The sequence below is a fragment of the Chenopodium quinoa genome, unplaced genomic scaffold (assembly GCF_001683475.1).
Source record: "Chenopodium quinoa cultivar QQ74 unplaced genomic scaffold, ASM168347v1, whole genome shotgun sequence".
Lineage (NCBI taxonomy): Eukaryota > Viridiplantae > Streptophyta > Magnoliopsida > Caryophyllales > Amaranthaceae > Chenopodium > Chenopodium quinoa.
This window is the reverse complement of record NW_018742738.1, coordinates 9,405,371-9,425,928: the sequence shown is the minus strand read 5'-3', so window position 1 is coordinate 9,425,928 and position 20,558 is coordinate 9,405,371. Positions and strand designations below refer to the sequence as shown.

At 34.6% G+C, this 20,558-nt stretch overlaps 1 protein-coding gene across 3 annotated transcripts; it reads right to left on the bottom strand.

Annotated features, from left to right (window-relative positions):
- Positions 1-1,876: 1,876 nt before the first annotated feature.
- Positions 1,877-20,452, bottom strand: LOC110724211 (synaptotagmin-5-like). 3 transcript variants are annotated; one of them, XM_021903620.1, is made up of 14 exons: positions 19,911-20,452; positions 17,162-17,236; positions 16,979-17,086; positions 15,932-15,964; positions 15,754-15,843; positions 14,879-15,004; positions 10,252-10,392; positions 9,386-9,796; positions 8,332-8,466; positions 7,683-7,892; positions 7,315-7,569; positions 4,484-4,621; positions 3,826-4,128; positions 1,877-2,484 (listed from the first exon to the last, which is right to left on the bottom strand). In XM_021903620.1, exons 1-14 carry the CDS (start codon positions 20,103-20,105, stop codon positions 2,266-2,268), a joined length of 2,439 nt encoding a protein of 812 aa, XP_021759312.1. In that variant the 5' UTR covers positions 20,106-20,452; the 3' UTR covers positions 1,877-2,265. The 3 variants fall into 3 exon arrangements, with proteins under 3 accessions (XP_021759312.1, XP_021759314.1, XP_021759313.1); XM_021903622.1 differs by lacking the exons at positions 17,162-17,236; positions 19,911-20,452 and having other exon boundaries at positions 15,754-15,838; positions 16,979-17,035; XM_021903621.1 differs by lacking the exons at positions 17,162-17,236; positions 19,911-20,452 and having other exon boundaries at positions 15,754-15,855; positions 16,979-17,031.
- Between the last annotated feature and the right edge of the window lie 106 nt (positions 20,453-20,558).

Here is a 20,558-nt window from a genome sequence, read left to right as displayed (position 1 = left end):
TTTGATTATAAATTGTTAGTATTAATTGTACTCCGTATTATTATGTGTAAATTTTATAATTTGTGAATTATATATGATCATGATTTATATATAATATATACACATGATTAGTGTGTGGTATAATATGATTCTAATTGCCGTATTATTTTGTGATATTGATTGATTGTGTTATTTTTTCTAGGGTTTTAATGTTATTGTTATATGGAGTATTGTTTTGAGGTTTTAGGGTTGTTAATGCAGAGTATAATTTTTGGGTTGTGAGTTAATTATTTTTGGGTACTAGTTTTATTTCCCTAAGAGTTGAGATGTTTTTGAATTGAATTGTTATATTATTTGGAAACTTGTGCCATTGTGGAGTTATTATTATTAATTTGCGAATGGTTATTTGATCAAAAGGTTGAGAATGATAATTTTGTTCTTGGTTTTGAGGCTCGGCGTTATGTAACTTAGTCCTTGGCTTGTTGGTAAGAGGGTAATAATCATGAGTTAAGAGTGAGGTACAATCATTATTTATATTTATTTTTCTATGGTCCCCTACAGTGGGAATTGGCCCGTATGTGGTCTGTTTCAAGGTGTTTCTGGTTATTAGGAGTATTCAAGTTTTTATACTTGTTGGTTTTATTCGAATTACCCATGTCCAAGGCTAGATATAAAACAAAGAGCATGGCACACTTATGGGTTATATGAGTTAATTGAGTAAAAGTTCGTATTATTATTCGAGGTTGAGTTGTTAAAGGTTAATTTTTTTTTCCAGAGTACAATGTGTAATATAGTTCTAAACTACATTGTTTAAGTGAGCTAATAATATTAATTATTATATTATTCTTTGTATTCTGATATGTGGTGATTACTCAACTTTTGCTGACGTATGTGTTGTTTTGTTTTGCTACTTGTGTTTGCGGCCATGTCTTTTTCTTATGGTGGCCCTACGACGATCTATTTTGGAATTTGTCCTTAATGGTGAGCAGTCAAGTTTGTCTAAACAGGTTGATCAAGTGGTCGTAGCTAAAGGAGCTCAAGTGTTTCGATTAGTTTGTTATAACAAGTTTAATTTATAAAGTTGTATAAATAGCTCACTTAGATTATCGGGTTGTAATTATTGAGATTGTGTAAGCCTTAACACTTGACAGGTTGTCGAGTGTGGCGGTGATACCTCCGATAGATTTAGGTATATGCTTCCGCAATTTTATTCAGAGGTTGTTTATTTTTCCTTTAATTCTTATTTATTTTCAGTTAGTAAATCGGGGGTGTTACATGTATAATCACGAAAGTGATAAAACTTGATTGGTTATCAAGATCGACAAATTTAGATCGTTTAAATCAGCACCCGTATACCAACAGACCCACAATTCAACTAATTTGCAAGACGAATCTTCCAAATTTGTATCCTTGTACACACGAAAAACAAACAAACAACTCATACTACAAATCCCACCATCAGAGAACCAACTAAACCCTACATGGAGGGATCGACTACAATCACCATATAGTTGGTGATCTTTATTGGCTAAAAACATTAAATTAATGAAGAATTTGAGACTTACCATCAATAAAATCGACAACCCCTAAGTTTTACTATGATGGCTTAAATATGTTGTTAAATGTGTAGTAATTTAAAGTTTCATAATATCAAATCAACTCTTAAATTAATTTAAGATGGTGCTTTGAGTACCATTTCAATTAATGACCTTAAAATTTCCTTGCAATCTATCTTTACTTTTTTTTTTTTTCTTTCTCAAAAAAGAAATTCTTAAATATTTTAACTCCTTAATCAATTATTCTATAGCACAATTAATTTCAACACCTTGCCATTTTTAGCTCCATCCTAAATTCCTAATTAGTTATTCCAAGCATAGCCTTAGTTGGGGATAAGAAGTAAAACAAATAAAGTTATCTGATTCACTAGGAATGTATATCATGATTTTGCCAAAATTGGTGCGGCAGTTGCACACGAATATTGGAAAACACGAGAAAATTAGATCACTATTTTACAAGTCTATTTTTGTGTAACAAGAGTCTATGATCACGAGTAATTTAACTAAAACCATACTCTCTTCACTCTAGTGAGACAATTTACACATAGTAGCTCTGATCAGTCTTTTGACGTACGAAGAGGGGAAGCTAACTCAAATAATTACATTAGAAACACTTCCTCCTATCATCTACAATAATTATTCCACTTCTTCAATCCCTCGACTAAGAGAGTTCATTCCCACAGATCGAAGCAGTATTGTTTTATAGATGCTAGTCATTAGGCAGAGCGAGCTAATAGGAAATCCTCCTACTAAGATTAGGAGACGAATTAAGTAGCTCCTGACCAAGGTCGCCTATTTTGTTAAGTAGAAGCATTCTTTCCGTTTCAAGCTGGAGCATATATTGTTCCTGCGAGTCCTCTAAGCTTTGAAGTTCACTTAAAGTACTTAAAATTTCTTCAGCATCCTTGTCCTCAACTGAAGACTCAAGCTTCATCAACATATCCTTCATCTATGTAAAGTCATGCAAAAGCGACAATCAGGTGGCTAAATTGTAATGATAAACACGTATCTGAACCACACTTTGAATAGCCTTAGTTCTAGTAAAAAAGGCAATATATATATTTGTATATAGCTAAAAATCTGCTGCACGATTTTATCAGTTTTCATAATCAGCATAATGAGCCAATCAACTGAATCAAGTATGGATCGCCATGAAAAAACTTTCAGAACCATAAGAACATTAATTCACAAGCTATATATCGATTTCAGTAAGACACACTTCAGGATGTTCCAAACAGCCAACTATACCTTAAGTCCTTAACGTGCTAAAACAAAGAGTATTTTTTTATGAAACCGAGTGAGCAGATCAAAAAAACTAAAGGATCTTGTGATTTGTAAATGCATTCAATTCTTTTGCAAGACCTTTCCATAAAGTGCATGCCAATCGACAAGAGGAACAGCAAGGCAAAATATGGGTCTCGTGTGACATTCTATAAACGATGACATTTTACACCAAAAGATCAGAAACAGCCAACAATAGACAGAGATTACTAGAGCTGATGATTGTGCTTCTAATAGTTCATTTTAAGAGTTATCCTTCATAATTCAAGAGTGAAGGGTAGGGAGGTAACAAAAATTGTGCTTCTAATAAATGCAATCTTGCAGTCATGATAAAAAATCGATGGACTAATGGTAAGGAACCTGCACAAAGTGTAGTGTACCGGATCTCAATTATAGCATAATTTTTGTTTCATTCTTTTTAATATATATTTCTCCCTATTTACCACAAATGTTACAGGTTTTTACAGAATTTTTTTTTTTTTTCAACTTTCCTTTTTCTTATATTATGTATAAATTCTTTTATTCATTTTTTTTTGTGGGAAATTAACAATGAAGACATCTTTTAATGTGTCTATGCATCCCTACTCTCATACGTCCTTTAATTTATTATTCTTTTCTTTAAACCTCATTTTATTGAGAAGAAAACCTTTTCTCTAATTCTTTACTCCTAGTTATGCTAATAAATAGATTGGTTATTATTGTTAAGATTTACATACACTAATACCATAGAGGAACCAATGATGTCTAGTGGCAAAGGTTGAGGTCTTGTATGAGATAGGTCATAGATCGAATCCCCTTTTCCCATTGTATTTGTGAATTTTCATGCTTTTGTTGGTCATATAGATCTCCACACCACCAAAAAAAAAAAAAAAAAAAAAAAAAATCAAAAAAATCAATTTACCACTGAAAGGCCACAAGTGAATTTGGGTATTCTGTGTAGGCAATTAATCGGTGATGCACAAAGCAAGCATGAGCCATAAGCATTAATTGACAGCAATAAAATTCTTACCTGATCAGATATTGCATGAGCTCTGTTTGACAATGAATCAGAGTCTACACTGGTTATCTTCTGAAGATCTGGCACTTTTCTTGTTATTTGAACATGTATTTCGCCCTTTTTAACTCCTTGCAGAGGTATCCATTTCTCAGATACTTCATTAGGGGGAAGTCTTTGGTATTGTACTATGCAGTTGCCTATGCTTGATGAGGACAATATAGCATTGTGATCCTTCACTTGTAATTCTAACGTACTTCCATCATCAGGAAACTCAAATGTTTGGTTCCATGAAGGATTCACAGTCTTGTACACAACCTTCATAGTAAAAAGAAAGTAAGAAAAAATAAAAATAAAATAAAATACAATTCATATCTGGGGGAATGAGAAAAGTGGTTATTTGCAAAACTAAGCACAAGGCATTCTAAACTTGACCAAAATGTAGTTCTTGTAGCTACGATTCCAGCACCACCAACTAATCAGGATCTCCCAGCCGTGGGAAATTTGGTGGCCAGAAAATGTCAAGTAGTTTTGGCCACTGTCAAGCAATGCCAATAAATCGTATCACTACCACCATGTTAAGTAGTTTCCTAAGAAATTACAGTGACTCATTGATACGTTTAAGTTAAGATTACTATTTCAGGTAATATAAAATCACATTTAAGCAGAATACCTTTGTTCTCCTCGTCTCATTTCCATACTGGACCTTCACATATGGATCACTTGTTCCCCGGAGATCAGCAGCAACAAGATCCCTGGCCTCAATGAGAACAAGCTCAATCAATCCATTCTCAGGACCGCCATTGGATACCTAAGCCAAAAAACTCAGTAACTACAGATATGAAAGTGTACACTGAGAAAACTAATCACTATGAACCAATTAGAGTTCATAGTTATGTCAGTAGTTTAGACAACAAAATTGGTTTATAATCTTTCATGTCACTAAAATACCATTCAATTAAAATAAAGTTGGAAAATGCATTTCCACAGAAGAAACATCAACCACTCCTTGACATTTTCTGTCATAGAATGCATAATTTTGCACACGGCACCACAATTAAATGTCCAACCACCAAATGAAAGAATGTTCTATAAATTTTCAGGACACGATTTAAATAATCTAATGGCTGTCTCCTTGCATCAATTCCATATTTACGCTGAAGAATACGATATTTCTCTTCACACAAATGCAAAAATTTCATTAATTTCATTAACAAAGCTTCAAATTTGGCTCCATACTTTGATGAGTGTCATTCATTGTTAGTATTTTAGGTTGTTTTTACCTTATTTTCATAGCTTTCTTTCCTGATAAATGTTTGGCTTTGTCTATTTGGTCCTTAGTTTCTCTATTTCTTGCTTGTTTCGTGTTTTTTTTTTCTTCCATTTATGTAGTTTTTCTTGTGTTTTCCCTTTTATTTGCTCTTCTTTCTTGATTTGTAGGAGTAAATGAAGCTCGAGACCGGTCACGATAATTTTCTTTGACTCCATTCCAGTAAATGTTTTTTTAATAACTTTACCTCTCTTTACTCCACCTACAACATCTTATTTCTTTATAAATCTCGCTTACAAGACTAATTTTTCTTAATTGATGATGGTAGAAAGAGAAAAGGAAAAAGTCAAAATACAATTATCATAACTTTTTTTTTTTGAGGAAACAATTATCATAACTTATCATAAGAAGAATGCATTTGACTTTTATTTGATTCTCATTTATTATATTTTAAATACTTAAATTGAATGTTCAGTTCAGTTTATAATTTGATATTATAATACAATATTAGTTTGCTGTCAGCAATTCAGCATCCTCAACAAATTAGAATTCCTCCATCGAAGTTTATTCCAGTTATCAGTTGAAGTTATAATGTTGTAATTTTACTTTAATACGGTGCAAGGTGGAAGCTTATGTATAGCTCATAAGGCAAGGGATGGAAAGCTCCAAGATTTGGTGTTTGTGCTCTCTTAAAAATCATGGTGTTGAAACCACTGTAAACTTCATTCAAAACTGACATGCCTAGTGACAATCATGAGGAATCCACCATGCATAGCGTGGGCGCGCAGCAAAGGACTGCCACACCAAGGCAACCATTGCCGCGCCATGACAGCTACCGCCGCGCCTTGGCAGGTCTAAATTGTGCAGGAAGTTAAAACTTAAGCAGGAAGTTTGTGCGACCTTTGCACGTGCATGAGCATGCAGGCTTTCTTTGCAGGCGCGCCATCTGAGGTCTCTGTTTCTGTACCCAGTTTATCGCGAGCACGCCTAATGGGTCAATTTCAGGATATTTGCCTTATTTCCTTTGTATTATAAATAGCTTTTCTCCTTATTTCTTCACTATGCAATCTGAGAGTTTCTCTCTCTAGATTTAGGCTTAGTTTTAGGAGTAGTTTTAGATAGAGAAAGTGAGAGATCTCAATAGTGATTTGAGAGATTGAAGAAGGGATACAATTGTATTGAAAATTTTCTCAATTATCAATGAGCATTTCTTGCTCTATCTTATCTTATTGCTTTCTCTAATTTCATGTTTGTTTGATTTAGTTTTGATGATTGATTCTTGATTAGATTAGTTGTTGTTGATGTTTGGTTGATTCTTGATTTCATTTACTTGCTTTGATTTGATGATGGGTTGTAGTGAGTAGCTGTTTGCTAGGGTTTGGGTAAAGCTTGATTGATTGTGATTAATTTGATTACTGGAAGTTTGCATGTGCTTAGTTTGATTAGGCCTTGAAAACTATGCTAGATTGCATTGTAATTCCTATTGACATGAACACTCGATACAGGGTTGCAATTGTCGATTGAATTGATTTGCGATTCTCCTAGTTTGTCATTCATAGTGGAGACCTAGCTTGACGATTAAGCGATAACTCTTCGGTTCCAATTGATAGCTCTTACCATTGGTTCTCATAACCATGGATTAGCTTAACCTTCTCAAGTTGTTGCAATTGTCATGATTATATGTTGATCCCATTCCCTAGTGTTTCATTTGCTTGCTTCTTGTTTGTTTTGGTAGTTGTATAGTCTTTCCTCACCTTTGACTTTGACCTAGCTTAGGCATTGATTGAAAGCACTTGAACATAATCATTTCTAGTGGTTCGACCTTTGACTAACCTCTATACATATATGTAGGTTTGTTAAGTGATTATAAATTTTGTTTGGATCTAGGGAGGATCAGTCAATGCCCTAGTTCACCCTATGTCATTACTATCTTAAAGCTTTGCAAATTTTAAGAGAGGTATCATGCACAATAGTACAAATTATTTTGTCAGGTTGAATATTTAATTCTTCTTATGCAAGTGAATTCATTCTTTTGAAGATGGAAACTTAATCACCAACTAAAAGTACGGATAACAAAGTTCAGAGTATATATGAAAAGATACCAGTATATTTTTAGGGTACGTCATGCAAAGAATTATAGATTCAAAGATTCTTCAAGTAGTAGAATTGTAGAAATACATTATTCAACAGTCCTGACTTTTTGAACAATTTTATTGCCAATAGAAAAGACGTACCTCGCTCACAGCTTCAATTTGAAGCCTTACTTCCCCAGAATTCACGTTTTCAAGGGGTACAGGTACATCCCTAACTGAACCCACCTCTAATCCTTCCATGTTCACAGTTGCACTGCCAATTACCTCATCTCCAAATGTTTCTTCATATAAACATTTCAACTTGAGATATTCACCCCCTGTAATCTCATCAAATTCAAATGTCTGGTTCCAAACAGGATTTAATGTCTGTTTCACAGCCCTTGTTTTCTGGACAACCTGGTATAAGAAAGATAACGGCATCACAAGACGTGAACATTGGGAACTCTAAGTACCTTTTTTAATGGTAATGAACCAAAATATCATATGAGAACGTAAGAAAAATAAGAGACCTTCCCATACTGCAACCTAACATAAGGCTCTGATCGTTCCAATTTATCCTTTCCAGGAATATCTGTAGCTTCTTTTACAGTAACATACAGTTTTCTTCCAGTCTTTGAATTTGATAACCCAGATAATGTTGATTGAGCATTAAGGTGTAACCCAGCACTTTTAGAACCACCCGAAAACTGCCATTCTTTAAGAACAAGTCTGACCATCAACTGCAAATATCATCAATTATATAAGTTGCAACATCAACAATACCTCAATGCCTTTAATAAGGCTTCTGCAATGTACGACATAGGGGGGATTTGGACAAGCATAGCCCTGCTTCTATGATTACAAAGAGGTTGTTTCCTATTAGACCTTGAATCTAATATTCAACAATCATTTGCTGCATCACAATAAATAAAAAGTTCAAAAAGTTTGTTCATTATAATCTAAATCCCAAAGTTTTGTGAACCTTCAGCTCCATCACAAACGGATAGAATCATACACAATGACTCGCATTCTGTATGTGGTGAAATTAGAGTTAATTTGACTCGATTGGAAATTGATGATGATTCAATGGTTTTATTTCCACTGTATAGTATAAGCACCAATGACAAGCTGATTTATTAAAGTTGAATACTAGAATGCACAATCACACAATTCTCTTACCTCCCCTGACTCTACTGCCTCAAAAGGAACATTCATTACAACTTCTTTTCCACAACTCTCAGCACGCTTTACTATGACTCCTGAATCAGGTCCTATCGCCCAAAATATCGTGGAATCATCTTCACAATATCTAACCTGCAAGTCATTGAAATATTGTTTAGATCATTTGAAATGGTAGTAATGCTTGTAGTATTGACGTTACAAGACCCATGAGCAACAATTTAGATGAATCACTTAATACAATTCATCAATGGAATTTGAAATTAATAATTGAGAAATATGTAAGATAATGCCCTTAACAGTTTTTGTATTTACAGCTACATAGTATTTGGCAAAACAAAAAATCCTTGTATACTAATACCACATTTAATTAAATCATCAAAATCCAAAAAATGACAACTTTGATGAATCTTCATTGGGAATAGCATAAGCCCACACCGGAGGAGAGTCTGGTCACATATAAAACTTTTAGGGTTGCATCCTATAACATTATGGTAATGGGTAGAGTAGCTCTCTTGTCTTATATGTCAGGCAGGCTCACTCTAATTCTTCAATGTGGAACAATTAGTCCCAACTCACATGTGGGTTATTTGTTAGCACTTATGCAAGGACAATATGGTGAAGCTATGTCAATATATCACCAACTCCACATGTCCACACTATGAAGGAGCCATAAAGTATAAGGGTCAACAAGGATTACTTTTTAAGGGAGCAAATCGGTTTGAATGGATCAAATGTTGTGAAAAGAAAAAATCTAAGAACATTCTATAGTGGTTATCAAGCCCCAAGTTACCTTGGTAGAGCACCCTAATGCACAGAAGTATCCAGCCGTAACTTTGAGAAAAGTTAGTTGTTCACATGCAGTAACATCTTTGATGAATTATGAAGGGTCATTATTCAAACATTTATATGTGACTTGTAGATTGATTCTAAGGCAATGAAGTGGTGCTTTTAATTCCAATACGTTAGATAAAAAAACTAAAAGAGAAAAGCTATATTGGGTGAAGGCTCCATGTTGTTTTGTGGTAACGACTAAAAAAGCCTGCAACAGTACCTTAATTTCACAAGTCGCAAGGTGATCAAACTTCACACTACCAGGAGAACATTCATAAAGATGGAATTTAAGTACTCCTGCATTATCGTGTAAAACCATATTAAATGTGGAATCCCATTGTGGACTAGAGCCTGGCTTTGCATCTGTTCTCCTGGTAATTTCTTCAATCTCTACCTCCACAAATGTCTTCACATCCTTATTAAGACGCTCTTCTGAGGCATGATTTGAACCAACTTGTGTGCTTGTCGGGCTTCCTTTAACCACATTTCTAGAAAGTTGACTTGCACCAACTACTGTTACATAAAGTATGCCACCAACTGCCCTTTTCCCCAACTGTACAGCTGACAGAGTGAGACATCGACGACGAGGTTCAACCATAGTCTTCACTAAGGTGTCGGTCAAGAGTTTGACCTGCACGGAAAATATTATGAGCATGAAGGTACAATAATAACTGGAATTATAAGCTATTTGAAATAATAAGTCCAAAAGTATTCTATCATGGGAAATGACCTTAGCTTAACATTAGATTTAGTTCACAAAAGTTACAACACACTGCTACATGATACAGAAATATCCGTTAATGGTACAAATGTGACATTGGTATATACCATATGGTTTCCACTTCTGATGCAGTTATATACTTATATTGGATTTTCCATCTAAAACTTTAGATCACTCACAAATATATTAGTAACATGATAAAGGTATACAGTAAAACAATTGCAAAGGAGTTATATTTTTCCTTAAATTTTAGATTTTTAACAATGTTAAGCATAGCAAAGAAAAGCATGCATGACAATAGCAATTGGCTGCGTTCCTAGGTTTTTTTTTACTTATATGAACGAATTTAAATCAACTAAACACACCAGCCATGAAGAAACAACGGGCAGCTCCATTCCAGGGAGTTGACTTCCACCACTTCCCAAGGCAATTCCAAGTCTCACCTCTGGCACAGATATAAAGGAAAGTAAAATTGCTCTTCCATCTAGCACTGGCATCAATTGCACCTAGACAGCAAAAAAAAAAAAAAAAAAGTCAAAATTACCAAGCATTGACCAAAGCAATTACCTCAAAGTTAGAGTAACATCAACTGGACAGGCTTAAATAGATTTTCTAAGTTCAAACTCACATGATTCAAGCTAGTTTTACAGGGGAGGAAACAAGTTTTAAATCTTTCAATGTTTCAAATGTTGGAGTTTTAGTGGAAAGAAAGATTGACACGCAGATATAAATTGAATGGAAACTAGACAGAGGAAGAAGCACTTGATGTATTGTGTACCATTTACATATGGCTAGTCTTCTCTTAAAGGTTGAAAAATCATTCCAGCCTAACAGCCTCTTCTAGATTTGGTGATGACAAGCAATCCTTATTAATGAAGCTTTGTTAGGTTAACAGGACTTAGGCGGGTTCTTGATCTAAGAACATGTTCCAGAGTTATAACAGCGAAGGTCCTTTGATTGACGCATAAAGACATTAGCAGACTACTCAAGTGAAGCAACAATTGGAGTCCCAATTTGATGTTCCTATAGGAACCATAAAAGTTCCTATGAGACACAACACCAAGTTCCAGATTGGGAATGACGATTGAAGCTACTAAGTTGAAGCTTCTTGAATAGTAAATTAGTAATTATAAAGACTAAAGAGTACGAGTTTACTTTTAGCCTTATGTAAGTGTTTAGAAGTTGTTTAGTTTGTTGGAACAAAAGGTATTTTTTGGGTTTTTTTAAGCTATGCTCATGAGTTTGTTGAGTTTTTTAGGTTTTCCCATGCTTTTTCAAAATTACAAGTTGAGCCCTCCAATTTAAGTTGTTTAATCTACTATATCCTTTGACATTACCTCGATGTTAGTAATTGTAAAATATAGGAAGCAATAAAAAAACAGATGAGAAAAAAGAAGTACAACAACAGCTTGACATATCAAAGATTGCTTTAAGAAGAAAGAGTAGATGAGAAAATGTGAAAAAAATGCTTAATGTTAATCCCCTTATATAACTCTAACCCAGTTTGGGCATGAAATTTCTCTCCAACGTGGGGTAATTAACAATTAACACAACTACTAACATAGGGTTAACATCAGAGTTAACATAGGGAACACCTTAAGTTAGAGGGCACATCTTGTATTTTTGAAATAGAATGGGCACACCTTAGAAACTCAACAACCACGGGGGCATTTACAATTGGAGCAAATTTTCTTTATAAATTTAAATTTTATTTAACTAGATGAATGTTTTTAAATTATTATTGAATTATATTGGAAAAATGTTATAAAATGTGTTAATTATGGATGGCCATTATAGCTTGTAAATATCTCTTTTATGACTACCTTAAGTATGGTAGTAATAACATCCTTGTAACCCTCCATATGTCATTAGGTCTCATTAACCCTCTCATGAATGGACTCTTCATTATGAGATTTTAGCAATTCACGAGGCTAGTCGTGAATGTGTATGGTTTACGGTCGGTAGTTCAACATATAAAAGAAGTTTGTGGTTTATCATCTAGGAAAGAGGCACCGACAACTTTATATGAGGATAACGCAGCTTGTATTGCTCAACTTAAGGAAGGATACATCAAAGGCGACAGAACAAAGTACATCTTACCCAAATTTTCTTCACTCATGATCTTCAGAAGAATGGAGATATAAATGTAGTGCAGATTCGTTCAAGTGAGAATTTAGCAGACTTATTCACCAAGGCTCTTCCGAGAGCAACATTTAAAAAGTTAGTTTATCGTATTGGATTGCGTTGTCTCAAAGATCTTCAGTGATATAATAATGAGGGGGAGTAATTGCGCGCTGCACTCGTTTTCCCTTATCCATGGTTTTTTTTCCCACACGGTTTTCCTGAAAAGGTTTTTAATGAGGCAGCATATATCTATTTTAGATAATGTCTATCCAAGGAGGAGTGTTATAAAATATGTTAAATATGGATGGCCATTATAGCTTGTAAATATCTCTTTTATGACTACCTTAAGTATGGTAGTAATAATATCCTTGTAACCCTCCATATGTCATTAGGTCTCATTAACCCTCTCATGGATGAATAGACATAACACAATTACCTCTCTACATCTCTCTCTCTCTTATTCTCCCTTTCCCCTTATTTTATTATAAAAAATAAATAAATTACCTTATTCTTATTACAAATTATTTTCGTTTTCTCCAAGAATTGATTTAAACACTTCCTATGATCTCCCAAACATAATTACTTCTTGTTAGTGCTTGAATACACGTTCACTTATTCCCATCATCTCCAGTCCACTTGGTTAGTGCCTACTTTTGCTGGAACACTAATATCAGTTGTCAAGATAATGGTGAAAGTGATTATTCATAAGCGCTCTATAAAAAGGATAACACTGTTTCAGTTTTTAGACATCCTGACTTGCTTCCAAACATATCCTAGCAAGAAATATTCTTTTAAGTCGGTGAAAAAAGAAAGAGTAGTGATCCTTTGTTCCAACTGCTAACCACATAGAGCATTAATTATCGAGTTGTAATTAGGGGTGAAGAGTTTGAGTGAACCTTTCTTGTGAGTAGAGCTGTCAATTCGGGTAAACGGGTCGCGTTTGAGTCGGGTTAGTGTGAGTCGGGTCATCTCGGGTTGGGTCAACACGGGTTAATGTCATAACATATGCGGGTGAGGTTGGGTCATGCTTGAGTCAGGTCATGTCGGGTCATACATCTTATCGGGTTTGGGTCGGGTTTAGGTCGGGTTAGTAAAAGGTCGGGTTATATTCGGGTCGGGTGAAAAATAGGTCGGGTTAAATTCGGGTCTTTACGGGTTTAAACGACTTAGGGTCGTTCTCGGGTTTGAGTCGGGTTCGGTTCAAATCAATTATTTACGGGTTATAATCAGGTCGGGTCATTCTCGGGTTCAAGTCGGGTTCGGTTCAAGTCAATAATTTGCGGGTTATAATCAAGTCGGGTCATTTTCAAGTCGGGTCATTCTCGGATTCGAGTCGGGTTCGGTTCAAGTCAATAATTTGCGGAAATCATGTTTCGTCCTTGAAATTCGTCCCTAAAAATATGTTGTGAAACTAACCTCTTAAAATTCAAAGTGAAATATTGAAGAAATATAGTTAGGATTCAATTTCCGTTCCAATACCAACATGAGATAACGACCTATACATAATGATTCAATAACAAGTCGGGTTGAATTTGGGCCGAGTCAATAACAAGTCGAGTTGATTCGGGTCGGGTTTGTAACAAGTCGGGTTGAAATTCGAGTCGGATTTGTAGCAGGTCGGTTTAAATTCGGGTCAGGTTAGGAACAAGTCGGGTCGGGTTGAATTCGGGTCGGGTTAGGAATAGGTCGGGTTTTGACGGGTTAAAACGGGTTTGGGTCAATTTCGGTTCAGGTCAGGTTCGGTTCAGGTCAATAATTTACGGGTTACATTCGGGTCGGGTCAGCTCTAGGTCGGTTAATGTTCGGGTTTGGGTCTCAAATACTCGGGTCTAAGGTTGGTTTCAAGTCGAGTTAGGTCGGGTTCGGGTCACCATTTTTTTCGAGTTCAGACGGGTCGGTTAATAGGTCGGGTTAGGGTCGGTATTTCGGGTTGGGTCAGCTTTTGACAGCTCTACTTGTGAGACTTGTAGTTAAGTCTTAAATAGATAGTAGGCTTCAGAGTAGAAGCTAGAGAGAGTGAGCACTATGATTATAGGGAATCACGGTGGGGATCTTAAGTTCATAAAGGAACTTAACTTTGTCAACTTCCAATAGGTTGTAATTACTAATTGACAGTTAGGGTATGTTCTCTTCAGCTTATTTTCAGTTCATTAGTTCAGTTCAGCTCAGCTCCAATAACTTCAGTTTAGTTTACTTTAATTCTTATCTTAATTTCCTTCTCTCATAAAATATTCAGTTCAGTTCAGTTCAGCTCCGCTCCAATAAGTTTAGTTCAGCTCACCTCACCTCAGTCAATCAGAACAGACCCTTACTAGCTACTCTAATAGTAACCTCTACTGCAAGTTTTGCTAGAGAGGGCCTTAGTGGAGTTGGAATATATGCAACCTTAGGCCAGTGCAAATAGAGAGGCTAATTTCATTAGACACCTCATTACAAAAATACAAAGACTGCTACCTCCCAAAAAATTATAAAGTGAATAGTGGACACATTCAAATTTACTGGAAATAAGCATAAAGCATAAATTCGTGTAGCATATATTCAACTGGCAAGATTTACCAGCTTATCATGAACACAATGTCAAGCAGCTATATAACATGTAAAGTTGACAGATGGCAAGCCATCAAGCCAGCCAAATAAGGTTTTCATGCAGCCAGACATCCATGGACAACACTTATAATTCACCAACACAGAGAACATCATGACCACACATGAAGAAAATTGAAGGAACCATTCTATCACACAAGAAGAAAATTGAAGAAACCATTCTACATCTTCGAAGACAAGACCAAAATTTTTAAATATAAGGTGAATATGAAATAACTTCATTTTAAATAATTAAGACCAGATACAAAGTATAGTCGAACATACATCACCCTTGATATGGAGGTAGTTTATGGCAATGCGTGCAGTTCCATATAATGGTTTGGCTAGTTTAGCAAGCAGCATAATATTCATGTCTTTGGTGTCCCAGTCAAAACTTGTATGCATAATCCTCTGCCACAAATGAAAAGGTAAACTGGTAATTGATAGGGCGCCCATTGTAAGTAAATAAATAAATATATAAAAAATAGATCCCTCATATTGCAGCAATTACTATGATGGTGCAACTGTTATGATGGTAGGCAGGTAGCAAATTCCTAACTTGCATAACTGGCATCTTCTGTGCTTACCTCAACAACTATGACTGTATATGTAGTTGACAAGTTCAAGAATTTAAAACTCAATGTTATAATTAAAGTAATTCTATTCTCTTAGGAAGTTACACTTAAAATACCTTCTAGAATCTCTTTAACGCGCATATGACAAAAGGAAAAAGTTTCAGCCAAGACATTCTGAAATCGTGAAATGCAATATTATGGATATTTGTTACGTCTTTAGTAAAGGTTTGCAAATCGCAATGCAATGTGACAGCAACAATGAAAATTGATTGTGGCAAGAATTTGGAAACCACATGGTTTATTAATAAGTTATTTAATATTAATAGTTGTAACTGCTTGTAAGTTGTGAGCTCCCAAGGCATCTTACTCATAATAAGCACTGATAAACTAATTCGGAAATTGCATGAGAATTTTACTAGTTTACACAGCGGAACTAGAAAAGTATCCTTAGAGTCACTTCACTTGTATATACCAAAGAAGAAAAGTCCACTAAAAAAACATGAACTGAATCTTAGGAAGAATAAAAAAATGGATAGTCTATGGGTAGACAAAAGTAGAAAACCCCAGAAAGAACTGAAACTGTACCTGATCTCTAACAGTTGACCAGCGCATCCCCTGAAGACCTACTTTAGGAGGAGAAGAACCAAGTGAAAATTCTTCGAGTTCAAACCTTTCCTAGATGGAAGACTACCAGTAAATTAATCATACAACTATATTACACAATATAAAAAATAATACAGAAAAAAATTTTCTCCCAACTCACCACAAGCTTTGGTTTCTTATACTTCAAGCGTCTCTGCAGGCATAAAATAACAGTAAGATAACAAAATTTTACTGTGGTAAGAACAAGTTAGTACACATTGCTTAATATAAGTAACATTTAAATCAACTAACAGTATCAAGAGCTTTACAAACATCCTAAACTCACACTTGAAGGCTAAGTCCTACCATAGGCACTCAGTAAATTGCGCCTCCATGCAGCTGCTTCCAAACATTTAGGTTCTTATGGTGATTAATTTTTGCTAGCTTACCAAAACTTTTAGTATACACCCGGGTGCACATAGTGGTACATACACCCAAGGGTAGTTTTTCGCTTTTTGATAATTTTTTGCTCATTTTATGATTTTAAAACAAGCAAAAACATTATATGAGTAGAAAATACCGTTGGTTGCACCTTGCACCGGGGTGTATATAAAATATAAAGCCACAAAAGGGACTCCCCCCGCCCCTCTTCGAGTGGGATAGAGGGGTTGAGCCTTACCTCAAAGACACATTTGAACATAGTTTTGGTGTCTAGCACCATAAATGTGTTAAGACATATGACAGAACAAATAGTCATGCAAGTTAAATAATAATGATATATATCGCCAAATTCAGAAGGCAAACCTTACTCAAATTTTATGATGAGTTTCAACATAAAAAGAATGCTGGAAATAGAGCCTATTTCCTACGCTGATCTCCAAATTGTTACATTGAGTAAAAGAAAATCAGTGTTCCCATGCTAAGGAAAAGAATTTGAACTACGACAATATTGCTTTAAGTAATTAAGCTCTTCTTTTGTGAAATCATGTCTTCGGGAATTATATGATAACTTTACAACTAAAAATAATCCTCCAAGTGTGCTACAATCTACACTACATTATGGCATGGCATAATTTATCCTTTTATTCCAACAACAACAAAAATAATAAATAAAAAAAATAAAAAATAAAAAGGGGGGGGGGGATAGTAGAAAATTTAAAGCTATAAACCAAGACAGGTTTATCAATCAAGAAAGCAACAAAAGAGAAGAAAGAACAAAGGGACTAACCTCAACTGTGTAAGAAAACCTTGATGAAATCCTAGGGTGAATGTAGCTAGGCCAAACTTCTAACAATAACCTGTTCAGCCACTCACAGTGCTCCAGTGCTGTCATTGGCTGCGTAGTTTCTTACATGTCAGACTCATATTCTGTAAAGAAAGCGTAAAGCTGAAAATTGATATATAAAAGTACCGATGCATCTAGCATTGCTCGATTCCATTTCCTGTTCAAGTCTTCGGCAAGAATTTTGCGCTGATAGCTTCCATACTAATATCAGAGTGATGCCTCGTGTTAGACTCAGAAATTTATTCATATTGATGTATTTTGTACATTTATAGCTTTATTATGTGATCCCACATAATATAAGAAAAGTATTTGCATTCATGTCTATGTGTAAATTTACAAGGGTACCATACACATATAAAAACAAAAAAAACACATCCACACATTATTGCAAACATGCAAGTGTGTGAAGAATAGTTAGCATTGGTTCATCAATGACCAGGATTGTAAACCAAACTCGCATGTTCTCATTTCAAAAAGAATCCAGAAACTCTGACTTTATAGGAGTTATTGCTCAGATGACAAGCTGATGTAAAATACACATCTCCTAAGTGCAGGTGTTGATGCGTGCAACCAGTCTAAGGGTTCAATCCCTCAGGAGTTGAACATTCACTAATGCTGACAAGAACTTGTTCAAACGCAGATAGACAGAAACAAACAACTGTCTTTTTATTTTATTGAACCAAAAGTCAATTTTAGAACAATTAAATAATTGCACCCCTAAAAAATACAGTCCAAGTCTACCTTGTAATGACACAGAATTCTATTATCAAATTTTCAAAAAAACACCAGAGCAATCAATACCTCAATTCTTAGCAATCATAGCCTATCTTCCAATGTGGCACAGAAACATCATAAGGGTCACACTGCCCACTTTCAAGTAAACATTTTATTTCATATATAAAAATAAATAAGAATAAAGTTTAACATTGAAAAAACTCTAAAGCAGATGAAGCACCATTTCAGTCTTTGGATTCTTCATTCCTACCTCCAGGTCAACACATCATGATCGCTTCCCACTCATTTCTTGTTAAATCAGACTCAGGTTTATACGCTACAGTTATCTGTATCACTGAGTTCTTTACTACATCAATAAGGAGTTTCAGTTTTCTTACAGCTTCTTTTATATGTTTCCCTTTCACAAATTTCATGGTGCACCTGGGTTCACGGTGCTCATGGAGTCATGGTGCACTGGAACAAAACAGACAGCCTTTGTTGATTCAAACTACATTTTCTTTGGGTTTGAAGCAAATTTTCTTTAATTCTTTCATTACGATCTTTGGTCATTAGGAATGTGGATTAGACATGTTCCTTGGGTTTGAATTTCATATTATTGGGGATTGAACTATATGGTCTTTAACTTAATATTCATTGGGTGTGAACTATATGTTCTTATACTCTTGCTCTTTGGGTTTGACAGTTTGAATTGTGTGTTCTTTTATCCATGTTGTTTGTATTTTTCCCTTTATGATTTTATTAAGGGTGATGAGGCTCACTCATTTAAAGTTTATTAGACTAGCATTTTAGCCAACCCTAAATCATTTGGGCTAAGGTAATGTTGTTGTTGTTGTTGTGGACTATCATATTAAAACTGTGAACAGTTTGAATAATGCAATCGGGTGCATAAACTAATCATTGTTTCCTGTTTCCATTTCATATTGAACTGGTATTACTGTTTGAGTTTCAATGTTACATAGATACTAGCTATAAACAAATTAGGTGACAAAATTAGATGACAAGTTTGTTTTACTTTTGCAAGATACTAATCGGATTAGAATCTCCAATAACTAGCCCCAAATAATTCACAAAATACATTATGACCAGAACTCTTAACCAGATCACTTTATAATTTGAAAAACTCTAATCGGAAAACAACGCAAAGGACTGCTTACTAATAGGTTCAATGCTTCACACCACTTAAAGAAACAGGTACTTTGTTGTCAATTTCTGCAGGATGCCTAAATGTTAGGCAAATAGTCCCACTCTATTCAACAGCACAAAATGTTTCCTCAAAAGCATAGATGATACAATATGTAATTACCGAATCCTGAAAGTTGAAAATATTTTATATGAAGTATTACTCCTCTATGTTTGAATACTTGCAACAATTTGACTTTTGCATTATTCATACGTTAACTTTGACCATTTTTTTTTATTACAATATCAAATGTTATTGTCCAAAATATTAAACAAACCATTTTTTAAAAAATAATTATTACTACTACCACGACATAATTGCATATACCTATGGTCAAACTTATGCATCCTTCAAAAAATGGTCAAACTTATGCATTGGCAAGTGGACAAGTTAAATTATGGCCACAATTTAGAGACGGAGGGAGTATACATATGTCTATCATTCTATCAAACAAGTGATGGTCCAGCCTTATTCACCCAACTTTTTCCAAACCCTTTGGCCTCTCACTTCGTACTGGTCTTCTACACGTAGTTATACTAGCTAATCTAGAGAGAGCATATATACTCAACAACTGAAGGGGTAATGAAGCTAATTTCTTATGGGGAAAAATAATAATATGAATAAAACTAAATAAGCAATTTATGCCCATTTCACCACTTCAACAAATTCATCACTCACACAAAGATTGAACAAAGTAAAGTAGATGGATCTTGAAAGAATATTACTAACAAAAATTGAAAGCATATAACTAAAAAGTTATAATATACAATGAATCATATGACCCCAGCAAAAAAAATTAAGTAAATATATCCAAAACAAAAGCATTTCTCATCTAATTATTTGGAGAGGATCTACCCAAAACAAAGTATTATATTCTGTCTTTTCCATATAAATTATTACAAAAGTAGAGAGTTTAAATTAAGCCAAAGTTTAATAAAAAAAAAAAAATGGAACAATTACCTGCAAAGTAGCCCAAACAGCAATAGCAAGAGGAACCCAAGTAGAAATAGAGAAAACCCATTTCTCAAATGCCCAAATAACAGAAATTAAAGGCACAAAAACCAAGTAAACTGGTTTATCAATGGCGATTTTCTTCAAAAAATCCATGACTACCTCAATATTAAAGCTGAAACTCAACTTCTTTTTTCTACTCATTTTATATCAAATTTTTTAATAATTTCAATATTATATTACAAATCTTTTTGAAGTAAGCAAAATGGAACAGTTATTTTATAGAAAGAAGTGATCTTGAGATGAAGAATTTGTACCAAAAAAAAGGGGATTTTGAGCATTTCGACAAGAAATTGATAGTGGGAGTATCATTTTTTTTCCTTTATTTGAAGTTGTCTTTTCAAATTGATAATAATAAATTTTTGGGGGTCATAAATTTGAGGGGAAAGGAAGAGACAGCGAGGTAAGCCAATAGGCTGACCAACATATACATTGTAATAATAATAATAATAATACTAGTAAGTTTCTGGTAATAACAGAATTTTATTGAAGTTGACTTTAGGAGATTTTCTTCCTTGGCGGCAGTGTACAAGGAAGGGAATAGACGTGTACTAGAAGAAGAGGAGGACAAAAATGGAATAATTGAGCAGAGCCAAC